At 33.7% G+C, this 19,892-nt stretch overlaps 1 protein-coding gene across 1 annotated transcript in view; it reads right to left on the reverse strand.

Annotated features, from left to right (window-relative positions):
* LOC106461786 (hemicentin-2-like) overlaps positions 1–19,892 on the reverse strand; it is an 86,431-nt gene that overhangs the window by 8,512 nt on the left and 58,027 nt on the right. Inside the window, exons 10-11 of the mRNA XM_022388874.1 lie at positions 10,243–10,419; positions 738–873 (exon numbers count right to left, since the gene is read on the reverse strand). Of these exons, the coding sequence (XP_022244582.1) occupies positions 738–873; positions 10,243–10,419 (313 nt within the window). The remainder of the gene's footprint in view (positions 1–737; positions 874–10,242; positions 10,420–19,892) is intronic.

Genomic DNA, 19,892 nt, shown 5'->3' on the forward strand with positions numbered 1-19,892 from the left:
TAATAAAAAAAAATACTATTGTATAATTACATTACTATCCTCGGTCTTACTTGTCTATTACAATGAACAAGGTGTCAATATATACATATATATATAATTATATTAATATTAATGTTATATTAATATAATACATATATTAATATTAAACATATATATATGTATAATACAGTTAGCGTAATTAGTGAATAAAAAAAATCAAAATACTATTGATTCTAAAGTGCACTGCTTGTAGAAGACAAATATTTAGAACATATTATCTCAGCATATTCCATTTTCCTGCACAGCTAAAATGGCAAGCACACTTCTAGTACTAGGCTTGCTTAAAATTGTTCCCTGACACTATGCAAATTATCCAAACAAAGGTAAACTTTATAGACTCATTTGAGCATAAACATTAAATATGAAGTACAAAGTAATGTTTTGTGAATATGTCATGGATTGCATGGGTGAGTGACTGTTGTATGTCCTTCATTTGCGGAATAGTCTATTCCAGTACACACTTTACTAATTTTCTTAAAAGCTCAAAACTGGTTGTTACTAAAAAGCTTACATAACAGCACCAATTAAACATATTCTTATCCTAAATTTGATGTATCATAAAACAAAATATTTTTCAATAAAAGAGGTTCATATGATATTCACAATACTCTTTTAAAAAATTGATAACAATATTGAGATTCATCAGTGAATATAGATATACAAAATTAATTTAAGTGGAATATGAATACAATACTTACTTGTCCACATTTTGATCAGTATCAGATTCATCAAAGTCTTGCTTCACTCGCTTCTTTTCATAAATGAAAATAATAGCACAAAGAACAGCCACTTCAGCACAGATTCCCAAAAATGGCCAAAGTGCAGCTAACTTATCTGTAAAACAATGGTATCATTCAATTTTTAAGCTCATTGAATAATATTTTTCAAAGCTTAAAAACTATAGAAATACACAGAAAAATTGTAATCATTTTTAGTGCTCTGTTTATTTCTCTCTTTGTGTATACAAGCATGTGTTTTATCATAATTTGTTTATAGTTATGAAACTACATGTATTAACATTTACATTACTTAAAACTAAGTCAACAAGTATATGAAGCATGCAGTGTTCTAAAAATTTTCTTTCTCTTTTCATTTTAATGATTTATTAATACTAAAAACTTTTTTAGACAGGAAAGTACTGTGTTTAAAGCATAAACCCTCTGGACAGTAACCTAACATAATGTATATTCAGCCAAGGAAGAGGAGATTACATTTGAGTCACTCTATAAGAGATAATTCAGTTTTTCAGACAAAGGACCTAACAACATACTCATATGTCAAAGAAGAATTTAAAAAATGGATCTTCAAGGTTGTTGAAGTAGATGTTTCAAGGGGAAATAAGAATGGTTCCCTGTGGGAAAGTTGACATGAGAGGAGAAACCATTGAATAGATGGTCAAAGTTGAATGGAGGGGAAAAGCTGGCACTTGCCATAACTGATCTTGTTGAGTGGCAAGGGAAGACGGTGAAAAGGAAGGTAGCCAAAAGTTAACATTTTCATAACCTGAAAATGTATATCCAACAGATACTCAGTTATGCATATAGAAAGCTATCTTTCCTGTACATCTGCCTTAGAGATTTGTATGTCATTAGCCTTTAAGCAACTCCTATCTAATCTCATGAGTTTTCTCATGAATTTCTCTGCTGCATAATGATATTAATATGCAGCAAAAGGCCTCCACCAATAGGAGGGCAACACAATTTCCCTGCATACTAACTCCCTTTATGCTTTTGTACTTGTGATTCTTCATTCTTGATGAGGCAAGTACATCTAAAGTGCACCTGAAGTGGGGAGGAGGGTGGGAAGTTTGTGAAGAAGTAACTATCAGAAATACATTTTCAGGTAAGGAAAATGTTAACTTCCAAATGATACACACCTCTGCACATCAAAAGCTAGAATCCCATGTTGATGTGATTAAGGGACTGGTCCAAAATTTACCTAGATGAGCTCCCTTCAGAAAGTGCCCGAAGGAAACCCATAGAGTGTGACACCCAATGGTATGGGCCCCATAGGGTCACACCCATGGGAGACCACATCTCATCTCCTCCAATGTACACTCTTTGCACAGAATAGAATGGAGGAAGAGACAAACAAGCCCCATTTGTCACAGATATGGGTGAAATAAGAACATGGCTATCCAGGTACTTGCACACAAAAGGTTGAAGAGCCAATATGTGTAGCGTAGTTGGGGCACATTCAGACTGTACTTCCTGAACACCTCATCTTTATCGTCAGACCGACATCAGCTGTGGGAGGAGGTCACGATTTATTAGTAAGTGCTCACCCTAACTCCACAGAAGATGATTCCAGGAGAAAGGCACATGTCTATAGTGTGTGCTCACCTCAACTCTACTGGACAGTCACAGTCTGCAGAAGAAGTGCACAGATCTTAGAATGTGCTTGCCTCAACTCTACTGGACAGTTGTAAGTTGCAGGAGGAAGTCACAGTCTTGTAATGTGCTAAACTCAACTTTACTGAACAGATGCAGACCACAGTATCATATGAAGTACTTCTGGCATGTTGTTGAGATGGCAAAGAAAGTGGGAGATGAAGTTGTGGAAGGTAGTCCACATGCCAGCTTGAAGGACCTCTCCAGTGAGCATCAGAAATGAGTGGTGAGAGGATGAGAGGTAAAAAAAATCTAATGGGATGAAATGCAGACTATTTTCAAGCACCAATCCCTAATGAAGAGTAGACCAAACAAAGAATTTGGCAGAGCCTACCTGTAAAGGTAGAAGGAGATTTGTCCCTATAGGAAGAGGAATCCTAAGAAATGTAGAGTGGAAGGTAGAAACCCTGAAAGTGAGAAATACAAACTAAGTAGAAATGAACAGCACAAACACGGCACAAAAGTCTGTCTGGGTCAGAACGATCATAGAAGAGTAAAATGGAAAGAAGAGAGGGGACGGATAGAGTGGGTGAAGGCTGAGGGAAGAAGGACCAGTCTGGAGAAATAAGAATGTAAAGATGAGGAAAAGGATATGGAATGATTCACTAGCATAAGGATCTGAATGACCGAAACCACAAGGGAAAAGTATGAGGAATATGTTTGAAGAGAAAGTGGTAAAAGTTGCAGGTTGCCAATGGTTTAAAGGGGGCATGGGTAAGAGCATGCAGGGTGACAAAGTGAGTGTGTATATGAATAATGGAGGACTGGAAAAAGTTTGAAAGAACAGGGAAGGAAACACCTTGCAATATCAATAAATACTAAATGTTGAAAACAAGGCCACCCAATAACCAGCAAAGGCAGAGACAGCTGAACTCTGTAGAACAGCCTGGTAAAGGGAAGGTAGATGTCTGACAGTAGAGTTATTAGAAGGAAGATGGTGTCAGATGGACCAATGTCAAAAGTTATGCCACCTATACAGGTAGAAAAATGCTCAGAATGGGAAAGGATTACCAGATGGGAAAATCAAATTCAACAGGCAGTGGACTGGATTAATCCAAACATGAAGGTGGAAGGACAAGATCCTGTGATGGAAAGAGATGGGAGATATTGAAACAATAGAGTGTATAATTGGCAAAGGAAGATGGGGTTGGGTTGTCAGGTGGCACAGAAGAAGGAACCAAGGTTAAGCCAGCCAGAGGGGTATCACCAAGAGGAAATAACAAAGAATGTCTCTAGTCAAGGCTAGGGCATAAGGTAAAGGCCAGAAATGTTGGTGAGCATTATGATAAGCATAAGACCAGATGAGGTGGAAAGCAGCAACAGATGATCAGAATAATGGCTGGAGACGGCTTGAATGGGTTATGAAGAAAAACTTTAATATAACAGCAAATGTACAACTTTTCGACAAGGTTTTGTCATCATCATTTGGTACCTGATGATGACAAAACCTTGTCGAAACTTTGTACATTTGCTGTTATATTAAAGTTTTTCTTCATTACCCATACAAGCCGTCTCCAGCCATTATTAGTCTCAAAGTGGGTTCCTCGTCATCGAAGATGATCAGAAAAGAGAAAGTGGAAAGTGAGAGGATAGGCTAAGCAATGACAAGTGGATTCCCCAAGAGAGCACACCCAGTGGAAACTGGGGGAGAAGAGACCATCTGTGGGCAGAACACGGTCCAGCCAAAAGAGGCAGACTGCAACCCAGTTCATAGTACATGGTACCTGGAATGTGAGGAAACAAATCCATTGACAATTGGCCCAATAAGAAAGTTCCAGAGTTTCAAAGTAAGGGGTTCTGGATCAGATTCTTCCATAACAGTAAATTTAGGAAAACCAAGGAGTTGTCAGAATAAAACATAATGAAATGATCTACTAGGAGTGGTAATAATCGTATCATACCCCACAGTCTAATGGAAGTTTGAGAATGTGGATATGGAGAGAGGACTCATTTTGGGTCCATGTGCCAGATGTACAACTGTCATTCAAGGATGCTCCCCAACAAGAGGGGAATGTATAGGTGAAGAAGTTTAGGTCCAGTTTGGGTAGCAGTAATGGTACACAGATGGTGATATTGAATCAGTCAAGCCACTCATACAAATACTAGAATAAAGGATGGAACAGGAGGCTCATTGAGGTCAAAGAATTCCATGAGGCATCACTCTGATTATGTAAGGACCAACAGAGGAGGTGCATGTGTATGTGACCCAAAGGGATAAGAAGTTCCCATGAAGCCATGGCCATCAAACACTAAACCTCACATGTTGAATGAATAGGATAGACACAAATCCTTGTGACTGAAAGTTTCATAGCTCACAGGCAGATGGGAGAAGGCTTATCCTAGCTGAGAATAAGTTGAACCCCCTCCACATCCCCAGGGAGGTTGTGTTGCCCTCCTATTGAAGATAGCTTTCTGTGTGAAGAGGCATGAATCACCTCAGAAAAAAAAATTCTCCAAAACTTAACTAATAATTTAGACAGCAAGAAACTTTGATCTCAAACTTGGGACCAGTTGAATGAAAGAAGATGGTTATCTGATGTTGTGAATGCATCAATTTTGGATGAGCCACACATATGTGAAAACCACCAGATGGAGAATCCAATCCAGGGAAAGAAACTGATGATCCTGAGAAAACAAGTCTGCCAAAATGTGACAGGCTTTTAGGTATGCACATTGAAAATGAAGCCAAAAAAGTAGACAAACTGTAGAAAAACAAATATTGTAATAATGAGTGTCACAGTAACTATTGATGTAAGTTTTCACTGTAGAACTGTCTGTGTGAACTAACACAAAATGGTGGTGTAGAAAGGGCAGAATATGAGATAAGCATGCTAAACAGCTCAAAGTTTTAACATGTTGATGTGGGCTACTGCTTCCAGAGGATCCAACCTAGAAATGCTGATTCTCCAACACAGCACCTCCACTGAGAAGACGACATATGTGAAAAGATGAAAGTCTACAGGATGAGAAAGAAAAGGGGATTCTGTTGATGTAAATTTGTGGTTCAACCAAAAATTGAGAAAAATGACTGATATAAGAAATAGGCATGCTATTTGACAAGTTCTGAAGATATCCAACTGAAGCAGAAAGTCCTCCGGAGGGTCAGCAGTAAGTTTATGGACTTTTATCACAAAAGTCCAGGGTTTGATTCCCCACAGTGGAAACATCAGATTGCCCAATGTGGCAATGTGCTAAAACAAACACACACACACACACACACACACACACACACGTAGCAGAAAGGATATCTTTAACAGTAAGTGCATGAAACTCCAAGGCTTGAAATTACAGAGAAGACAATAAAATGATCCTTGAACTGAGTTGATCCAAAACCCCAGATGTACAGAATACTGTGTTAATATTACGTAGGAAATGAAGTTATGGATGATCTACTCAAGAGATGTAGCCAAATGGGTGGTAAAGCAAATCTGTACAAGTGAGTAAATGAATAAATGGGTAAACATAAACCAATCATTAATGTAAAAGTAAAACAACTGAACTGCAAAAGCCAGCAAAACTAGACTACTCAAAGAAAAGTTTATGAACCAAAAGGATGGACAGTGAATTAACAAACTAACCCTTAATGGCAAAAAAAAAAAAGGACAAAGATGGGATGAGAGATGAATAGAGATATGAAGAAAAGCATCCTGTATATCCACTATCATCCAAAGGTTGTGAAAAGGAGATTTCTGAAAATGAGACATCTACAAGAAAAGATGAAATGTCTCAAATCTCCTACATTTTTCTAGATGGTAATAAAAACCTGGAGAAATATGATAAATGATTTGACTTCTCCTTCCTGTAGGATCAAGAATGTGCAAGTGACTGGATCAAAAGGTAAAAGAAAGACATTACAACCAGACTGAAGAAGATGCCAAAATCAAGAATCTTATAGTAAAGGATACCACAGAAGAACCAATGCTCTAAGACAACTCTCCTAACAGTCCAGACAAGGTGAGAAACTTGTGTAGAACAATCACTGAGTGGATCAAGAAGAACCAATTTTCTTATGTTCACATTTGAACACTCTGTAGGGTCCAAAGAAATGAGTAGAAGTAGTTGAAAAGTTAGGGGGGGCAGACAAGTACTTTATAACAAAGCACAACAAGCTAAGGTATTAAAGAAACAAAATAGTTGCATGGTAACAGAACTGTGAAAACTGGAGCAAATAAAGACAGTAAAGTAAATATTTGATTCTGACTAAAAGAATGATGAAAATGAAAGTAGTTAGTATTTAATAATCATTTTATGGCGAAAGTCTCAGAGTTAGATAGATTTATAGCATACAGGGTACAAAAGTGATAGTGGGTCAAAATAAACCTTTTGAATCCCCCCCCCCCCAAAAAAAAATCATCCGAGGAGAAAAAGCTTGAGAAGTGAGAATAATGGAAGACAATAACCCAGCTAAAATGCTAAAAGTATCATCAGTAGTGCCCAAAAATCAGAAGGCAAAAAATATACAGGTTCAAGAAACATGACATCAGTACCTACAGGTAACATAATAGTTCAAGATTTAAAATTGAAAAAACCCGAGGTAAAGGAAAATCAGATTAGAAAAAGATTCTTCTGAATTAGGGCTAACTAACACATACTGCTCTTCATACAATGAAGGTGAATAGCCTACATGATAGATTTTTTTTTATCATCATTAGAAAAGAACTGATGTTTTTTTCAACTGAACAGTAACAAGAATGTGAAATCTGCCAAGATAACCAGTAGACTGACAAAAACATAAATAATACATTGATATACATTGATAATCAAAAAGAGCCAACAATACACCCATGCAATCTCACTGTATGTTAAAGGCAGACTACACAAGTCATGTATGCAAAGCTGTAAGTTATCTATATTGATAGAAACACTAGCAGCAGTAGTTAATGTTGACTTCAAAATTCACAGTAAGCGAAGATAATATGTCTGTCAACAAAAAACTGCTTTAAGGCAGAAAATCAAGGCCTATGCACACTCTCTTCACACATGCAAAATTAGCCCCATGGAAGTTGGGGGAGTATGGCTGCATTTCATCAAGAACATTCAGAATTTGAAGTCACATGTTTGTTTAGTATTTTAGAGGTAAGTCTACCAGATTTGGATTAAAGTAAAATCCTGCAAAGGTTTTTTATGATAACAATCAATGTTCAAAAATATACCAAAGTTTATAAATCTTCAATCAAGAAAAAGTAATAAATAATTATTTTGTTCAACAGTAAATTTAATGTTTTTGTTACCTTGTACCTTGATACATTGAGGTATATAGTAATAAAGAATAAAGTAAAATTAGGCTTACTCAATTCACTAAATTAAACACATTATAAAAGGAATACAAAGCGCTGATTTCTTTATTAATGAACCTGTATTATACATAATTTTTATAATTATCAATTATCTAATTTGGAAACAAAACAGTTTTGACACCAGAGATGTTAACTTCTTCACCAATAGATTTAAATTACACTTTACTTCCATTGTTGCCAATTTAGAACTTGTGGCAATCTCACCATAGAAAATTTGAGAATTAGTTCTTAATAGTTTTCATTCTTATCAGAAAAACCAAATTTATTGCGATATCTCAAAAGAAGAATAGAATTTCTGTTACTAAAAGTTTTGAATTTTCAAATGATATCAGAGACTATAAATCTGACTGAAAAACTGAATACTAATTTAGATATAAAAATCACTGTTTACTAATATTATTTTGGAAAAGGTTATAAACATGAGTGTCAATATTCTCTATAATAGCTGTGGTATCATTAATGGAATAATTAACCATATTTTATTAAGCTGATGGAATTTGCTACAAAAGATTAATATTTTGTTCCTAACAATAGAATTTACGAACAAATTGATGCGTTCTAGTTTATCTAACTTATTCCTATCTTATTATGAAAAAGATATGGTTAAAACAATACTCTAATGTATAACCTTTTCTTAATTATTTAAATATGATAAATAAAGAATGCCAGTGATATTGGTACAATATTATTCTTGTGAACATTTTATTATGCTGAAGGGCAAAGTGAAGAAAGTTTTAAGATCTGGCATATCCACAAATTTCTGTCAATATTGTAGAAAAAAAAAACTCATTTTAGAAACTTTTTTTTAGAACTTGTAGATAACACTTAAAAATAAAAATACACTTGTGTGATTTATGAGTTTAAGTGTAACTATTGTCAACAGCATTATACTGAGTCTATTGCAAAAGTACTCAAAGCATGAATAAAAGTATACCAAAGTGCTAGCTTTTTAAATTTATCGAGTATTTATATACATAGCAGCCAAGAATGTAATGGTGTTCCCATTCCTAATGATTTTAATACTGACAACTTTGACAAAGACAAAATGTCTTTCAGAATAAAAGAAGGGATTTTATTCCAACAGATGATGCCTTTTGCTCAATGAAAAGAATTCAAGTTTTGCATTGAAGATATCATTAATGTTCTGATCATTCAATCCTTGATTTCATGTTTCATTCAAAAACTTATTAAATATACTGCACTAAAGAGCAAAGAATACACATGCATTGAAATTCAAACTCAATATTTCTAACATATATATATACATACATACACCAACTTTAAGTTGTAACTTAAATATGCATTAAAACTCAAATTTTCCAATATGTATGCTTCATGTGTCATGAAAAACTATTAAAAACCTTCAAATATTTTTTATTATACAGAAACTTTTAAAACTATATTTGAAATGTCATTATAACCTTTTCCAAAAATTTAACATTTTCACACCAAACCTTTGTACAAGTGTATATCTTTCAAAATTATATAGTCTTTTATATAAAAAAATTTTCCACATACAAAAAAATTGCATTACAGTATGACAAAGAAACACATAAACAGCCTATCAGACTATCACTTATAACTGGTCTTTCAATGACTGGTTACTTTTGCTGAAAGAGTTTCATGAAAATTTATGTTATTATCCTACTCCAACTTTTTTTCTAAGTTGTAAGATTATACCAATTCTATATTTATCAGAGTCGCAAATCTTTCAGCATTTAAAAGGTACCAATATGATTGCACGTACTTGGTAGCATTTATCTTTATTTAAATCTATTCTGATTTCATATTTTGCCCCAATAATGATAATATGCAGTATATGGCACTCAAAAGAAGACAATGTTGACATCACTCATTCAGTTATTTGGGTCTGCTCCGATATGCTAACAGTAGTACTCATATAGACTAATTTTGTACCACTGGTTTTAATGGAGAAAAAGATGACACCACATTCATCACTGCTTTGCATTTAGCACAAAGTACTATGAAAAGTATTTACCAATTGACCTGAAGGCTCACAAAATAATTAAATCTTCTCATTTATCATTATATCTCTATAAATGAAAGGTTCATTTCTGCTGATCACTGCGAAAACTTGTTTACAGGTGCATAACTGTAAATTGATATGGACAAAATTTAATATTAGATGATGCAGTTATCACTGCGAAAACTTGTTTACAGGTGCATAACTGTAAATTGATATGGACAAAATTTAATATTAGATGATGCAGTTATACATGTATACAACAGTAAAAATGCAAGTAACTTCACAAACAGGTTAGTGAAAAATGACTGGTCGTATAATTGTTACTGAGAGATGCTTCAATTCCTATCATTACTAAAAATAAAGAATTATTAACAAAAGTTTTTTCATTTTTTTCACAACAGAATGACTGTCTGATACATTTCAAATTGCCAACCTGTTGTTTTAATATATTATTAGTTGTTCTATACTATTCTAGAAAATAATAAACACAAAATTAAGTTCCAATGTCTTGATTAACAATCCTGATTACCTTTAACTCGAACTAGTACAGTGTTTGTTACATTGTTCACACCATTGTTTGCTTCACAAGTGTAATAAGCTCGATCATCATAATCTAGGTTTTCAATGACCAGCTTAGCATCAGGGACTCCTCGATCACTATTCTCCAGTTTAATACGTGGATCTGAAGTATTCAGTGGCATTTCATCTAAAAACATATAAAATATTTAATGTTAGTGATAGTATGTGTATGTAAGTATGCATGTACAGAGAGAGAGAGATTGCAGGTGACCTTAGAATATATAATCACCAAGTGGTTGAAAATAGGCACATACATAATACTTCCCTGGAAAATGTGATATGCTACAGGAGTATATTAAGATCAACAAAAGCAAAATTCATTACAACTACCTTTAATACAAAACTACAAGACACTGTCTTAGAAAATAACTTGCTGTAACTTTAAACACAAACTCTCTATTAAATTTGTAATCTGTATTTATGGCAAAGCTACTAAAGCTGTCTGTTGCTGTCCCTAATTTTGAACTACTGACTAGAGGGAAGGTAGCCATTCACCAAGCATGGTAAGGGTTTGACCTCTGTCTTTAAAGAAAAATTCAAGATATTACTAGTGATCTGAAAACTGTATAGCTCACGTTTAGCATTTCTGTTCTTTATAAATTACGTGATGTTGGGAGATTCTCAAAAGTCATCTATATTCTGTACAAGTCTATTTTGTCATTACAGTAATTACCAAAGAAATATAATGAGAGGCTTCTTTAATAATTTTTTTACTCTAAATTATTGGGTTTAGCTGTTTGCAAGGAAAACATTTTATTATCACAAACTCTAACTGTTGTAAAACTAATGAATTAGAAGAAAAATAATTCAAGTTTACTTGCTGAGGTCTTTCTTGATATTATAGAATTAGAAAAATCTTTATGAACTACTAGCTTTACCTCTATACAACAAAGTTTGCAAAGTAAAAAGACTTTTAATGTACATGTATAATACTACTAGTTAATTATCCTGCATTCACAATCTTAAAGAAGGTTACTAGGTTATCATTTAAAACCCCAGAAAAAAGATGAAGTTATCTTTTTACAAGGAATTGATGAAAAACAGAATCATTGATTTCAGACTGATCTTTACACATTCCTTAATGCATTTAAAATGGGATCCTATTTGTAATTCTTAGTACTATGCACTAATTCTCAATACAGTTTTAGATGGTAATCCAAGTTACTACTAACAATTTGCTATAATAAAAGTAATTACAACTTTAAATATCTTACTGACCTATAATGACAATAATCAGGTAAAAAGACAATAAACAGTACTTAGTTATACTCCTCTGTCTAAACTTTCCCTTAAAAAAATTACTATTTACACTCTGACATTTCTGTGTTAACTACAATTTTAATTTACACTTTCACAATTACTTCAAAATACAACAGTTCAGCATTTCTATTATGAACAATTATACTGCACAAATATACCAGTGTAAAATTCATGCCATCCTACTATTATTTTAAGCAATTCATTTAAACACATCTGTAATCAGCATTATACAATTTGCAGTGTATATCTAATTAACTTACACAAACACAAAACTGATCTTTTCAATTATACCAAAAGATAGAATTCAGTGATTATGATATCCTCTCACAATTCAATCATTATATTTTATTTAAATGCTACATGTATTCCAAATTGATTTTTCTTTGTTACCCAAATGTAACAAGTAAAGCTGGAAGCCAAAGCTTCACACAATTAGTAAATAAAAAAGATTATCAGTTATTACAAAACTGTTAACAAATAACTCTTAGCCCATTTACTGCAGCTGGTACATGTATAGTTTTTAAATGTTTTTTGTTGTTGTTGATCACTGCATCAACTCATCACAGTCAATGCTATCTAGTAAATCAATAAAATAATCTGCATTATCCCCAGCTCTCCAGCACTTGTTGCTTCGGTAGTGAGATGTTGTCATACAAGCCTCTCTAACATCTTGATGGAAGCTGATGCATAGAAGGGAGAAATAATTGACTTACTGTATGGTAACATATAGTGGAATAGCAATGGACAGTATTATCACAAAAATGTATAATCCAACATCTCATGCAGGAAGTTTAAAAGCAAGAATCATATGTGCCAGCCACAGTGAACAGAAAACATTTAGAGGCCATATATGTACCAGTTACAGTGAATGGGTTAACAATGACATACACATGGATTTATGTGCATAGTTAATTAAGTCCACAATTTTCATAGCACTAAGTCAATGCAATTTTGGGAAGCAAATTTAACATTAGAATACACATATGATGGATATTATTAAGTGGCCATGAGACTATACATACTTCTACTTTACTAAACAACATATGTAATCCCTTCCATGTAAGAATTGTCTTGGAATTGAGATAAAAAAAGTCAGTTTTGTTATTTTGTTTTCAATAGCTTATACTTATATATAAATAAAGCAAACGTTCTTTTATGATCTGTTATTATATTTTTGCACAAACTATACTTGATAAATAAATTTTGTATATCTGGATTTATATATGATAAATATTATTTCAATGTAACTACAGTAAACAATAGGAATGTTTTTCTTTATTGTTTATGATACATAATTCAGAATAAATGTGACAGAGATTATCACAACCAGCATTTCCAATGCCATCTAGTGAGCACCGATTGTAATACATGATAACATGTGAATAAATTCAGGCAAATAATTAAAAATCTGGCAAGAAATGGTTTACCCAAATATTTTTTTTAAACTTGGAGGGCATCCAAGCTATCTCCGGCAAATCACAGAAGGGATTAAACATGAGTATTTTAGATAACTAAACTGATCAATAAGTGTTAACAGATAACCAATCAATTTGCATAATAAATACGAAGTACAATTTACCAGCAGCAGTACAAATGGCCAAAGAAGTGGGTTATTTACAATACATATTTAATGACTTAAAATTGAAAGTGTATACCAAGTAAAATCATCTTTGTTTCATATTCATATGATGAAAATTAGATGAAAAATAATTTTTCATTTTCACTTATCATTGGGAATATAAAGCTTGGTGCTTCATACAAATAGCTATTTCTAAATATTTTTTTCTTACTTTTCACGTTTGTAAATTTCCATGCTCTTCAGTTCTTGTTATACATATTGACTTTATTTTTGCCAATTCCATACCTCTTCACTAAATCTACTTAATATTTTATAAATATGCAATTTACATAATAGCTTCATATCAACATATATTAAAATTACTTTTCATTTTACAATATCATTATTATGCTAATTTTTGCTACTAAACCTTAGTGCATAATTTATTTTATGTTGTTTTACAGTATTTTTGTATTAATTTTATAATTTTGTTTTCCCAAGACCCGTGTTTGTTACTGATGGTATCCTTTTTTGTATAACATTTTTTCAGAGTATCAATCTCTCACAATGGTAACCAAGTGTTTACACACTAGTAATAAGTATAGTATGAATTAGCTCAATAAGCTTGGCATTGTGCAAGTGTTAATAGGTCTCTCTTTCCCATGTTTTCACATGTTCTGACCAGGGTGTGTTCCATTTCAAAATTCTTGCCAAAAGCCAAATACTTTCTTCAGAAGTACACATAATTATTTCTCTACTCTGCAAATGTTTAAAACTAACACAGTGTTGTGCAGGTAGTGCACTACCCAGAAAGATGCTGTTTACAGAAATTTTGGAAAATTAGGACTTATTTTAATTTGTAGAGAGTATTATCAAAAATGTTGCCTAGTGCAAGTTTGTTTGAAAAATTGGGGTTTACTTCATCTGTAAGTAATATTAATGTATTATAAATATTTTACTGTACGGTTAAAAAAAAAGTTTTCTTTCTTTAGAGAGTTTAGAAATTCAACAATGCCTACATATTACAGCAAAACAGAAAACAAACATGTTACAATCTCTATATAGTTTATGTAGTTAATTTGCAAATTATTATTTCATTAATTATAATTTTGGAAGTTATAACTACGCTATTCAAAATGCATAATTTATATGAATAATGTATAGTGTACATTAATGAATGATAATTAAAGAAGTATTAAACATTATTAAGAAGTGGATTTGACATGGTACATATAAATCTACTACAATACTAATTTTCAAGTGTATTTTATTTGAAAGTATTCTGTCAACTGTATATTAGAAACAAGAACTTCAGCCTATAAACATGATAGGCCTTATGAGAAATAAATGTACCATAATGAGATGAAACAATGTCTATGTGCTAAAAGAATGGACATAAGTAAAATTAAATTAAAAGTAACTTAAATCTTGATTTGATATAAAGCATGAAAAACATTATCTATGTTGATAATTGTATGATAAGTGCAGTGTAATAACGTTTAATTAAAAACAGTTTTAAAAATCCTACTTACCTACTCTAATTTTTTCTAACATTGTTGCTACAAACTTTATTCTTTTTTTGGCCTAATGTACAGTGACAAATAAACGTGTAATAAGAATAGAAATTTTCAAATAAATTATATATGGACACCTCTGCCCTACTTCCTACTGCACTGTGCTACCCACTCAGACTCTCTCTGGAGGGATCACACATCTTTTGAGGAACTTTCCAAGTCAGTCACTCAAGCAGCTAGGAACTGGAAGTGGTAAGGATTTTCAATGCTTCACTCTAAAAGTGGGGGAGGGGGCAGGGAAGAATTCATGTTGGGAGTCACCAGATATTCTCAGACACAATTGAACCTAACCCCTGCAAAGTTCTTTTACGTGAGAAATGGTAATGAGTTACTACAAAGCCTAATTTCAAAAGCTGGCATGCACGAGCCAAGGAAATGGGCAGCCACTCACCCGATGCTTGCTTTTTCCATGATGTTGGAAGGTACAGTCTGGAATGTACAATGAAATACACATACATACATATGCCACCTTAAAGGTACTTTAGCAGACAGGTCAGTGATGTTTAATGCTTTTCATTATCTCTGACTCAATGTGAGTTGAGGGAAGTAAATCTATGCTGTGAGGCCACATCAGCCACCAGGTGGGTTCAGAGAAATGAGTGGGAGAAGGATATAAACAGGTACAGAAGTAAAAGAGGCATTTACCCATTAAATAAAGTGAGTAGACTGGAGGGAGGTAACTAAAGAGGGCCAATATCTTGAGAGGGATGAAACCACCAGATGGTGAAGATAAAGATTTTAGGTGTAGCCTACATTCCAATCTGGAGGATCTTGTCCAAATGTTGTTGGAAGCCACGGTATAAGACAAGTGATGTGATGAGACATGATATAGCATGCAGGCATTTTCATCCATGGAGGAATAGACGATCTGGATGAGTTGATGAATCCATCCAATAAACATAGAGGATGAGAAATCTCTAGAAGAAGAGGGGTCCCATGGCAATAGTAAATGATTGCAGGAAATGTAACCATGTGTACCAACTAATTCCTGATTATCTGAACTGGGCACAAAAGGCAATCAGAGCCAATACAACCATAGAGGGCCCATATTGACAAGAAAGATATGGGAGAAAAGATATGACCTTCATTTCAAGCATCCCAAGTATTTAGAAGAAAGGAGCAGTCAAGGAATAACATCCAGGAAGATCTGTGAAACAAAGTATAGGAGACATAAGATCTATGATGACTACAAATATGAAGGAAAAGGAAACAAGTTTTAGAGAGAGATGGTATAAGAAGCAAGTGACCAAGGGTTCAAATTGGGCCTGGGTAAGAGAGTATAGAACCACATTAAAGTTCCAAGTGGGTAAAGGGACCAGACAAGGGTGATGATGAATTAGGAAGGACCAGAACAACGTGGAAAGAACAGGGGGAGGAAAAGACAGAACTGTAAAAGAAAATGCAAAAGGTAGTCAACAAAACCACTTGAAAGCCTGCGATGGTAGAAACTGACAATCCTTGGTTGAACAAACAGGTGAAGAAGGCCAATAGGTGAGCAACAGTAGGTGAGCTTGGTAGGAGAGAGCAGCGGACAACACAAATTGGATTAAAGATGGGCCACACGGTCAGAGAAACCTGACTGGCGAGCACAGACAAATACAACACATGAAAACAAAGAGACAACACTTCTGGATGAAAGAGAGACATGTGAGATTGGACTAAGAGTGACAAAGATGGAGGCAGAGGAAGATATATCCTGAATGACAGTTGGTAAAGAAGTGGAAACTTAGACTGAGCTGGCCTAAAAGGTGTTACCAACATGACATGACAAGGATGTCACAAAACACTACAAAGACAGGTCGGAGAAAGCAAAGAGGAGGGTAAACCTACAGAAAGAAAGCAGTCTTGGCTGAAGGCATCCATAGCCAGAGCTGTTGGGTGAGGTACCAGAGGCCAGAATAGGAGAAGTCCAGTATTGAGAGGAGCAGCAAAGGCATCAACTGTTGGCATGCTTAACTGGTAACAAGTGCAACAAAATATCTGAGAATGGAGGGACCACTTACTAGGAAGAATCTTATCTGGTGAAGAGGAAAACAACCATAGAGTTGTTGAAGTGGATCATAACCAGGTGATCTACAAGACAAAGAACACACCATATGGGTAGCCTAGAGTTCCAGAATATTGATGTGGAAGGTACAGTGGGGACTAAACTCTGAAACCATGAAGTCACCCAAAGATGCACCCCAACCCATAACATATTCATAGGTGAAGAGATATGGGAATCCAGATGGGGAGACTAGCAGTGGGATGCTGGCCATAGTGTTGAAATGATCCAACCACCAAGACAGATCTCAGAGAAGATAGCAAAATCACAAGAGAGGGCAGAGGATCCCAAAACATATCACATTGTTTGCTTAAAATCCATTGAAAAAGTCTCAAGAGAGACCTTGCCTATAAGAATAAGTTATAAAGATACAAGAGTCCCCGAGAGATAGAATCGCTCATGCAGGAAGTATACAAGAGGCAGGAGTCATAGTGACTAGATATTTCATGTCCCATAGACAAATATGGGAAGGCTGAGCCTGACTAAGTCGAGAATTGGCAAAGACGCCAAGGTGGACCAAGTATTGAGTCAGAGTCAGAAACAACTTGGGAAATGTGACCAGTTAGTTCAGACAAAGTGATGTGGCCAAGAAGGAGGTCTCCTGAGAAAAGTCAAGGTAGAGACCTTCGTTCATGAAATAATGGAACAAAGTACAAAACTGTGAACATGGTGAATAAATGTCCCCATGACTTGGTTGAAGACATAAGGAGTCAAAGTAATATCAAAGGGAAAAGTCTGAAACTGGTAGCTTGATCACCAGATAGTAGTTGAGTGGAAAAATATCATTGATGGGATGCCTCACCCTGATCTTTCTGGGGACAACAATAGAACAAAAACAAAACCCTGGAGAGGGGCAAAGGACCCTTTTGATGGCTCTAATGTTTGAAAGATACAACATCACGATCTCAAGACACAGAAGATGCTGAGGATAAGGAGGAGGAGGAAAATAAACAGGAAAAGACGACAGTGGTGGAATTGACAAGAAGTAAAGAAAAAAGGCCCATTTTAAGAACCTGAATGACCCACTGGTTGATCACAAAAGGGGTAAAAAAAATCTGCAAATAGTAACAGATGTGCCCCTATGGGCCTGAGCCAACTTGGTACAAAGAAAGATAGTCATAATGGGATGTGCTTTGGACAATCCAACAGTATGGGAGTAGTGAGAAGTGACAGAGGTATGAGAAATGGGAAAAAGAGGTGGTGGTGATAGATACATCATAAATTGCTTAGAAATTATATTCAAAAATCTGATGGGGTATAAAATATTTTTTTTAAATTTTATTATCATTTAGATTTATTTTTTGCCATATACAATATGTACATATAAATAAAAAATAAACATATAAAAATAAAGAAGTTCCCACGAAGATTAATCAGTTTATTTGTCAAAAATTCCTTGATAACTGTGACCATAAATTTCTCTCTATATATATATAAAATTAGAATTAAAAAAGAGTTAAGTAAAAATTCCATTGTCAGTCCTAATTGTCATCTTAAAGTCATAGTGGATAATGTCTGTGGTAACAGTTCCCAAATGTGTTGGGGATATCCCAACTATCAGATAAACTCCAAATACTGATTTTAAATTAGCCAGCAAACATGGAAAATTAATTAAGGGTATGGAGTTGAGTACTTGCACCCACAACATCTCATTATCTGTTGTTAGTGTGTTCTCTATTATTCTAGAATATAGGAAGGTTTTCATTATCTCTGGTTAGTGTGTTCTGTATTATTCTGGACACACTAACCTGAGATAATGACAGAACTATTAGCAATTTGTGAAAGAGATGAGGTGACATGTGGGCATGGCAAAAGGCATCTGATTTTCTTGTTTATGGCTCTGTAACCAAATAAGTTTGAAGGCTATAAAAATTATGGTTTGCCTGAGTGATGACAGCCTTATAATTAATAATTTACATTAAATTTCAATCTTCTTGGAGGGGTGGTAAATAAATAAATTAGAGAAGAGGGTATACCTAGAGAGCAAATGTAACAATTCTCATACTAGTAGAATTATTTTAAATATTGCCTTATAAAATTAAGAATTTAAAACATATAATATTTAACAATTAATGTTTTGATGCCAAGTACATTTGTATACTATGATAATAATGTATTTTAATTAAATTTTTAATGTAAGTCACTAAACCGTCATGACATACACAGAAAAAATTTCATAGCGAGAGAGCTGCAGCACAGAAGTATGTATCACTCAAAAAGTTTGGAAATAGAGATATCTAAATTTCACAATGTGTTCAGCATGCTTAATATATTTAATTTAGCTGTTTGCAAAAATAATTAGCAACAAAAAAGTTTTAAAACATTTTCATTACTTAATATATTTATGCAAATGTAATTAAACAGTTAATGATTACAGTACACCATTGTAAATAAAAAATTGAGGTCTCAGAGTTGTTTTATTCAGGATTCATAAAAAAAGAGAGTTTAAGTGGTATACAGGTAATTTATAGGCTGCATTTTCAAAATTTTATTCTTGAGTTACCTTTAAATTGAAATTTGTAAAAAAATTACTTTTTCAACTAAGAAACACTGCATATGTAAAAAAATGGGTGTGTTATTACTAACCCATATGTAATAATAATAATAACTTATGATCAGAGTAGGCTCTGTACTTAAAGCAAAACTACAAATTCACCTAGCTATCAGCATAGTTAATAAAATATACTTTCACCTACTTAGGAATAAATACTTACAAATTAGTACTAACTTTCAAAACTGAAGGTTTTTACACAAACTGCATAGTTAAAAAAAAAGTATCGTGAAAAAATACATGAACAGTATATTTGTATCTTGTAAATGTTCTAAAACATGCAAAATAAGAAAAAAAACTATCTTGTTTTCTTAAGTTAAATAATATTAACAATTTGGTTATTTACATGCATGTTACCTTGAAAAAAAATCATTATCTCTCTCAATATCAGCTCGGTCAATTTGCCCTACCACATGATCTTTATGTACTCATTCAAAGACTTTATAGATTTGATACTACTAACACTTTTTATATAGTGTGTATATCTTCACGAAACTTGGCAGTCTTTCAGTAAACATTATAAGTCTTTCACATACAAAAAATCATAGTTTATAGTGAAGTATTTTTAATAAACTCAAAAAAGATGTATCCATGAATATATTAAGTATTTGTT

This window comes from Limulus polyphemus, unplaced genomic scaffold (assembly GCF_000517525.1).
Source record: "Limulus polyphemus unplaced genomic scaffold, Limulus_polyphemus-2.1.2 Scaffold40, whole genome shotgun sequence".
Lineage (NCBI taxonomy): Eukaryota > Metazoa > Arthropoda > Merostomata > Xiphosura > Limulidae > Limulus > Limulus polyphemus.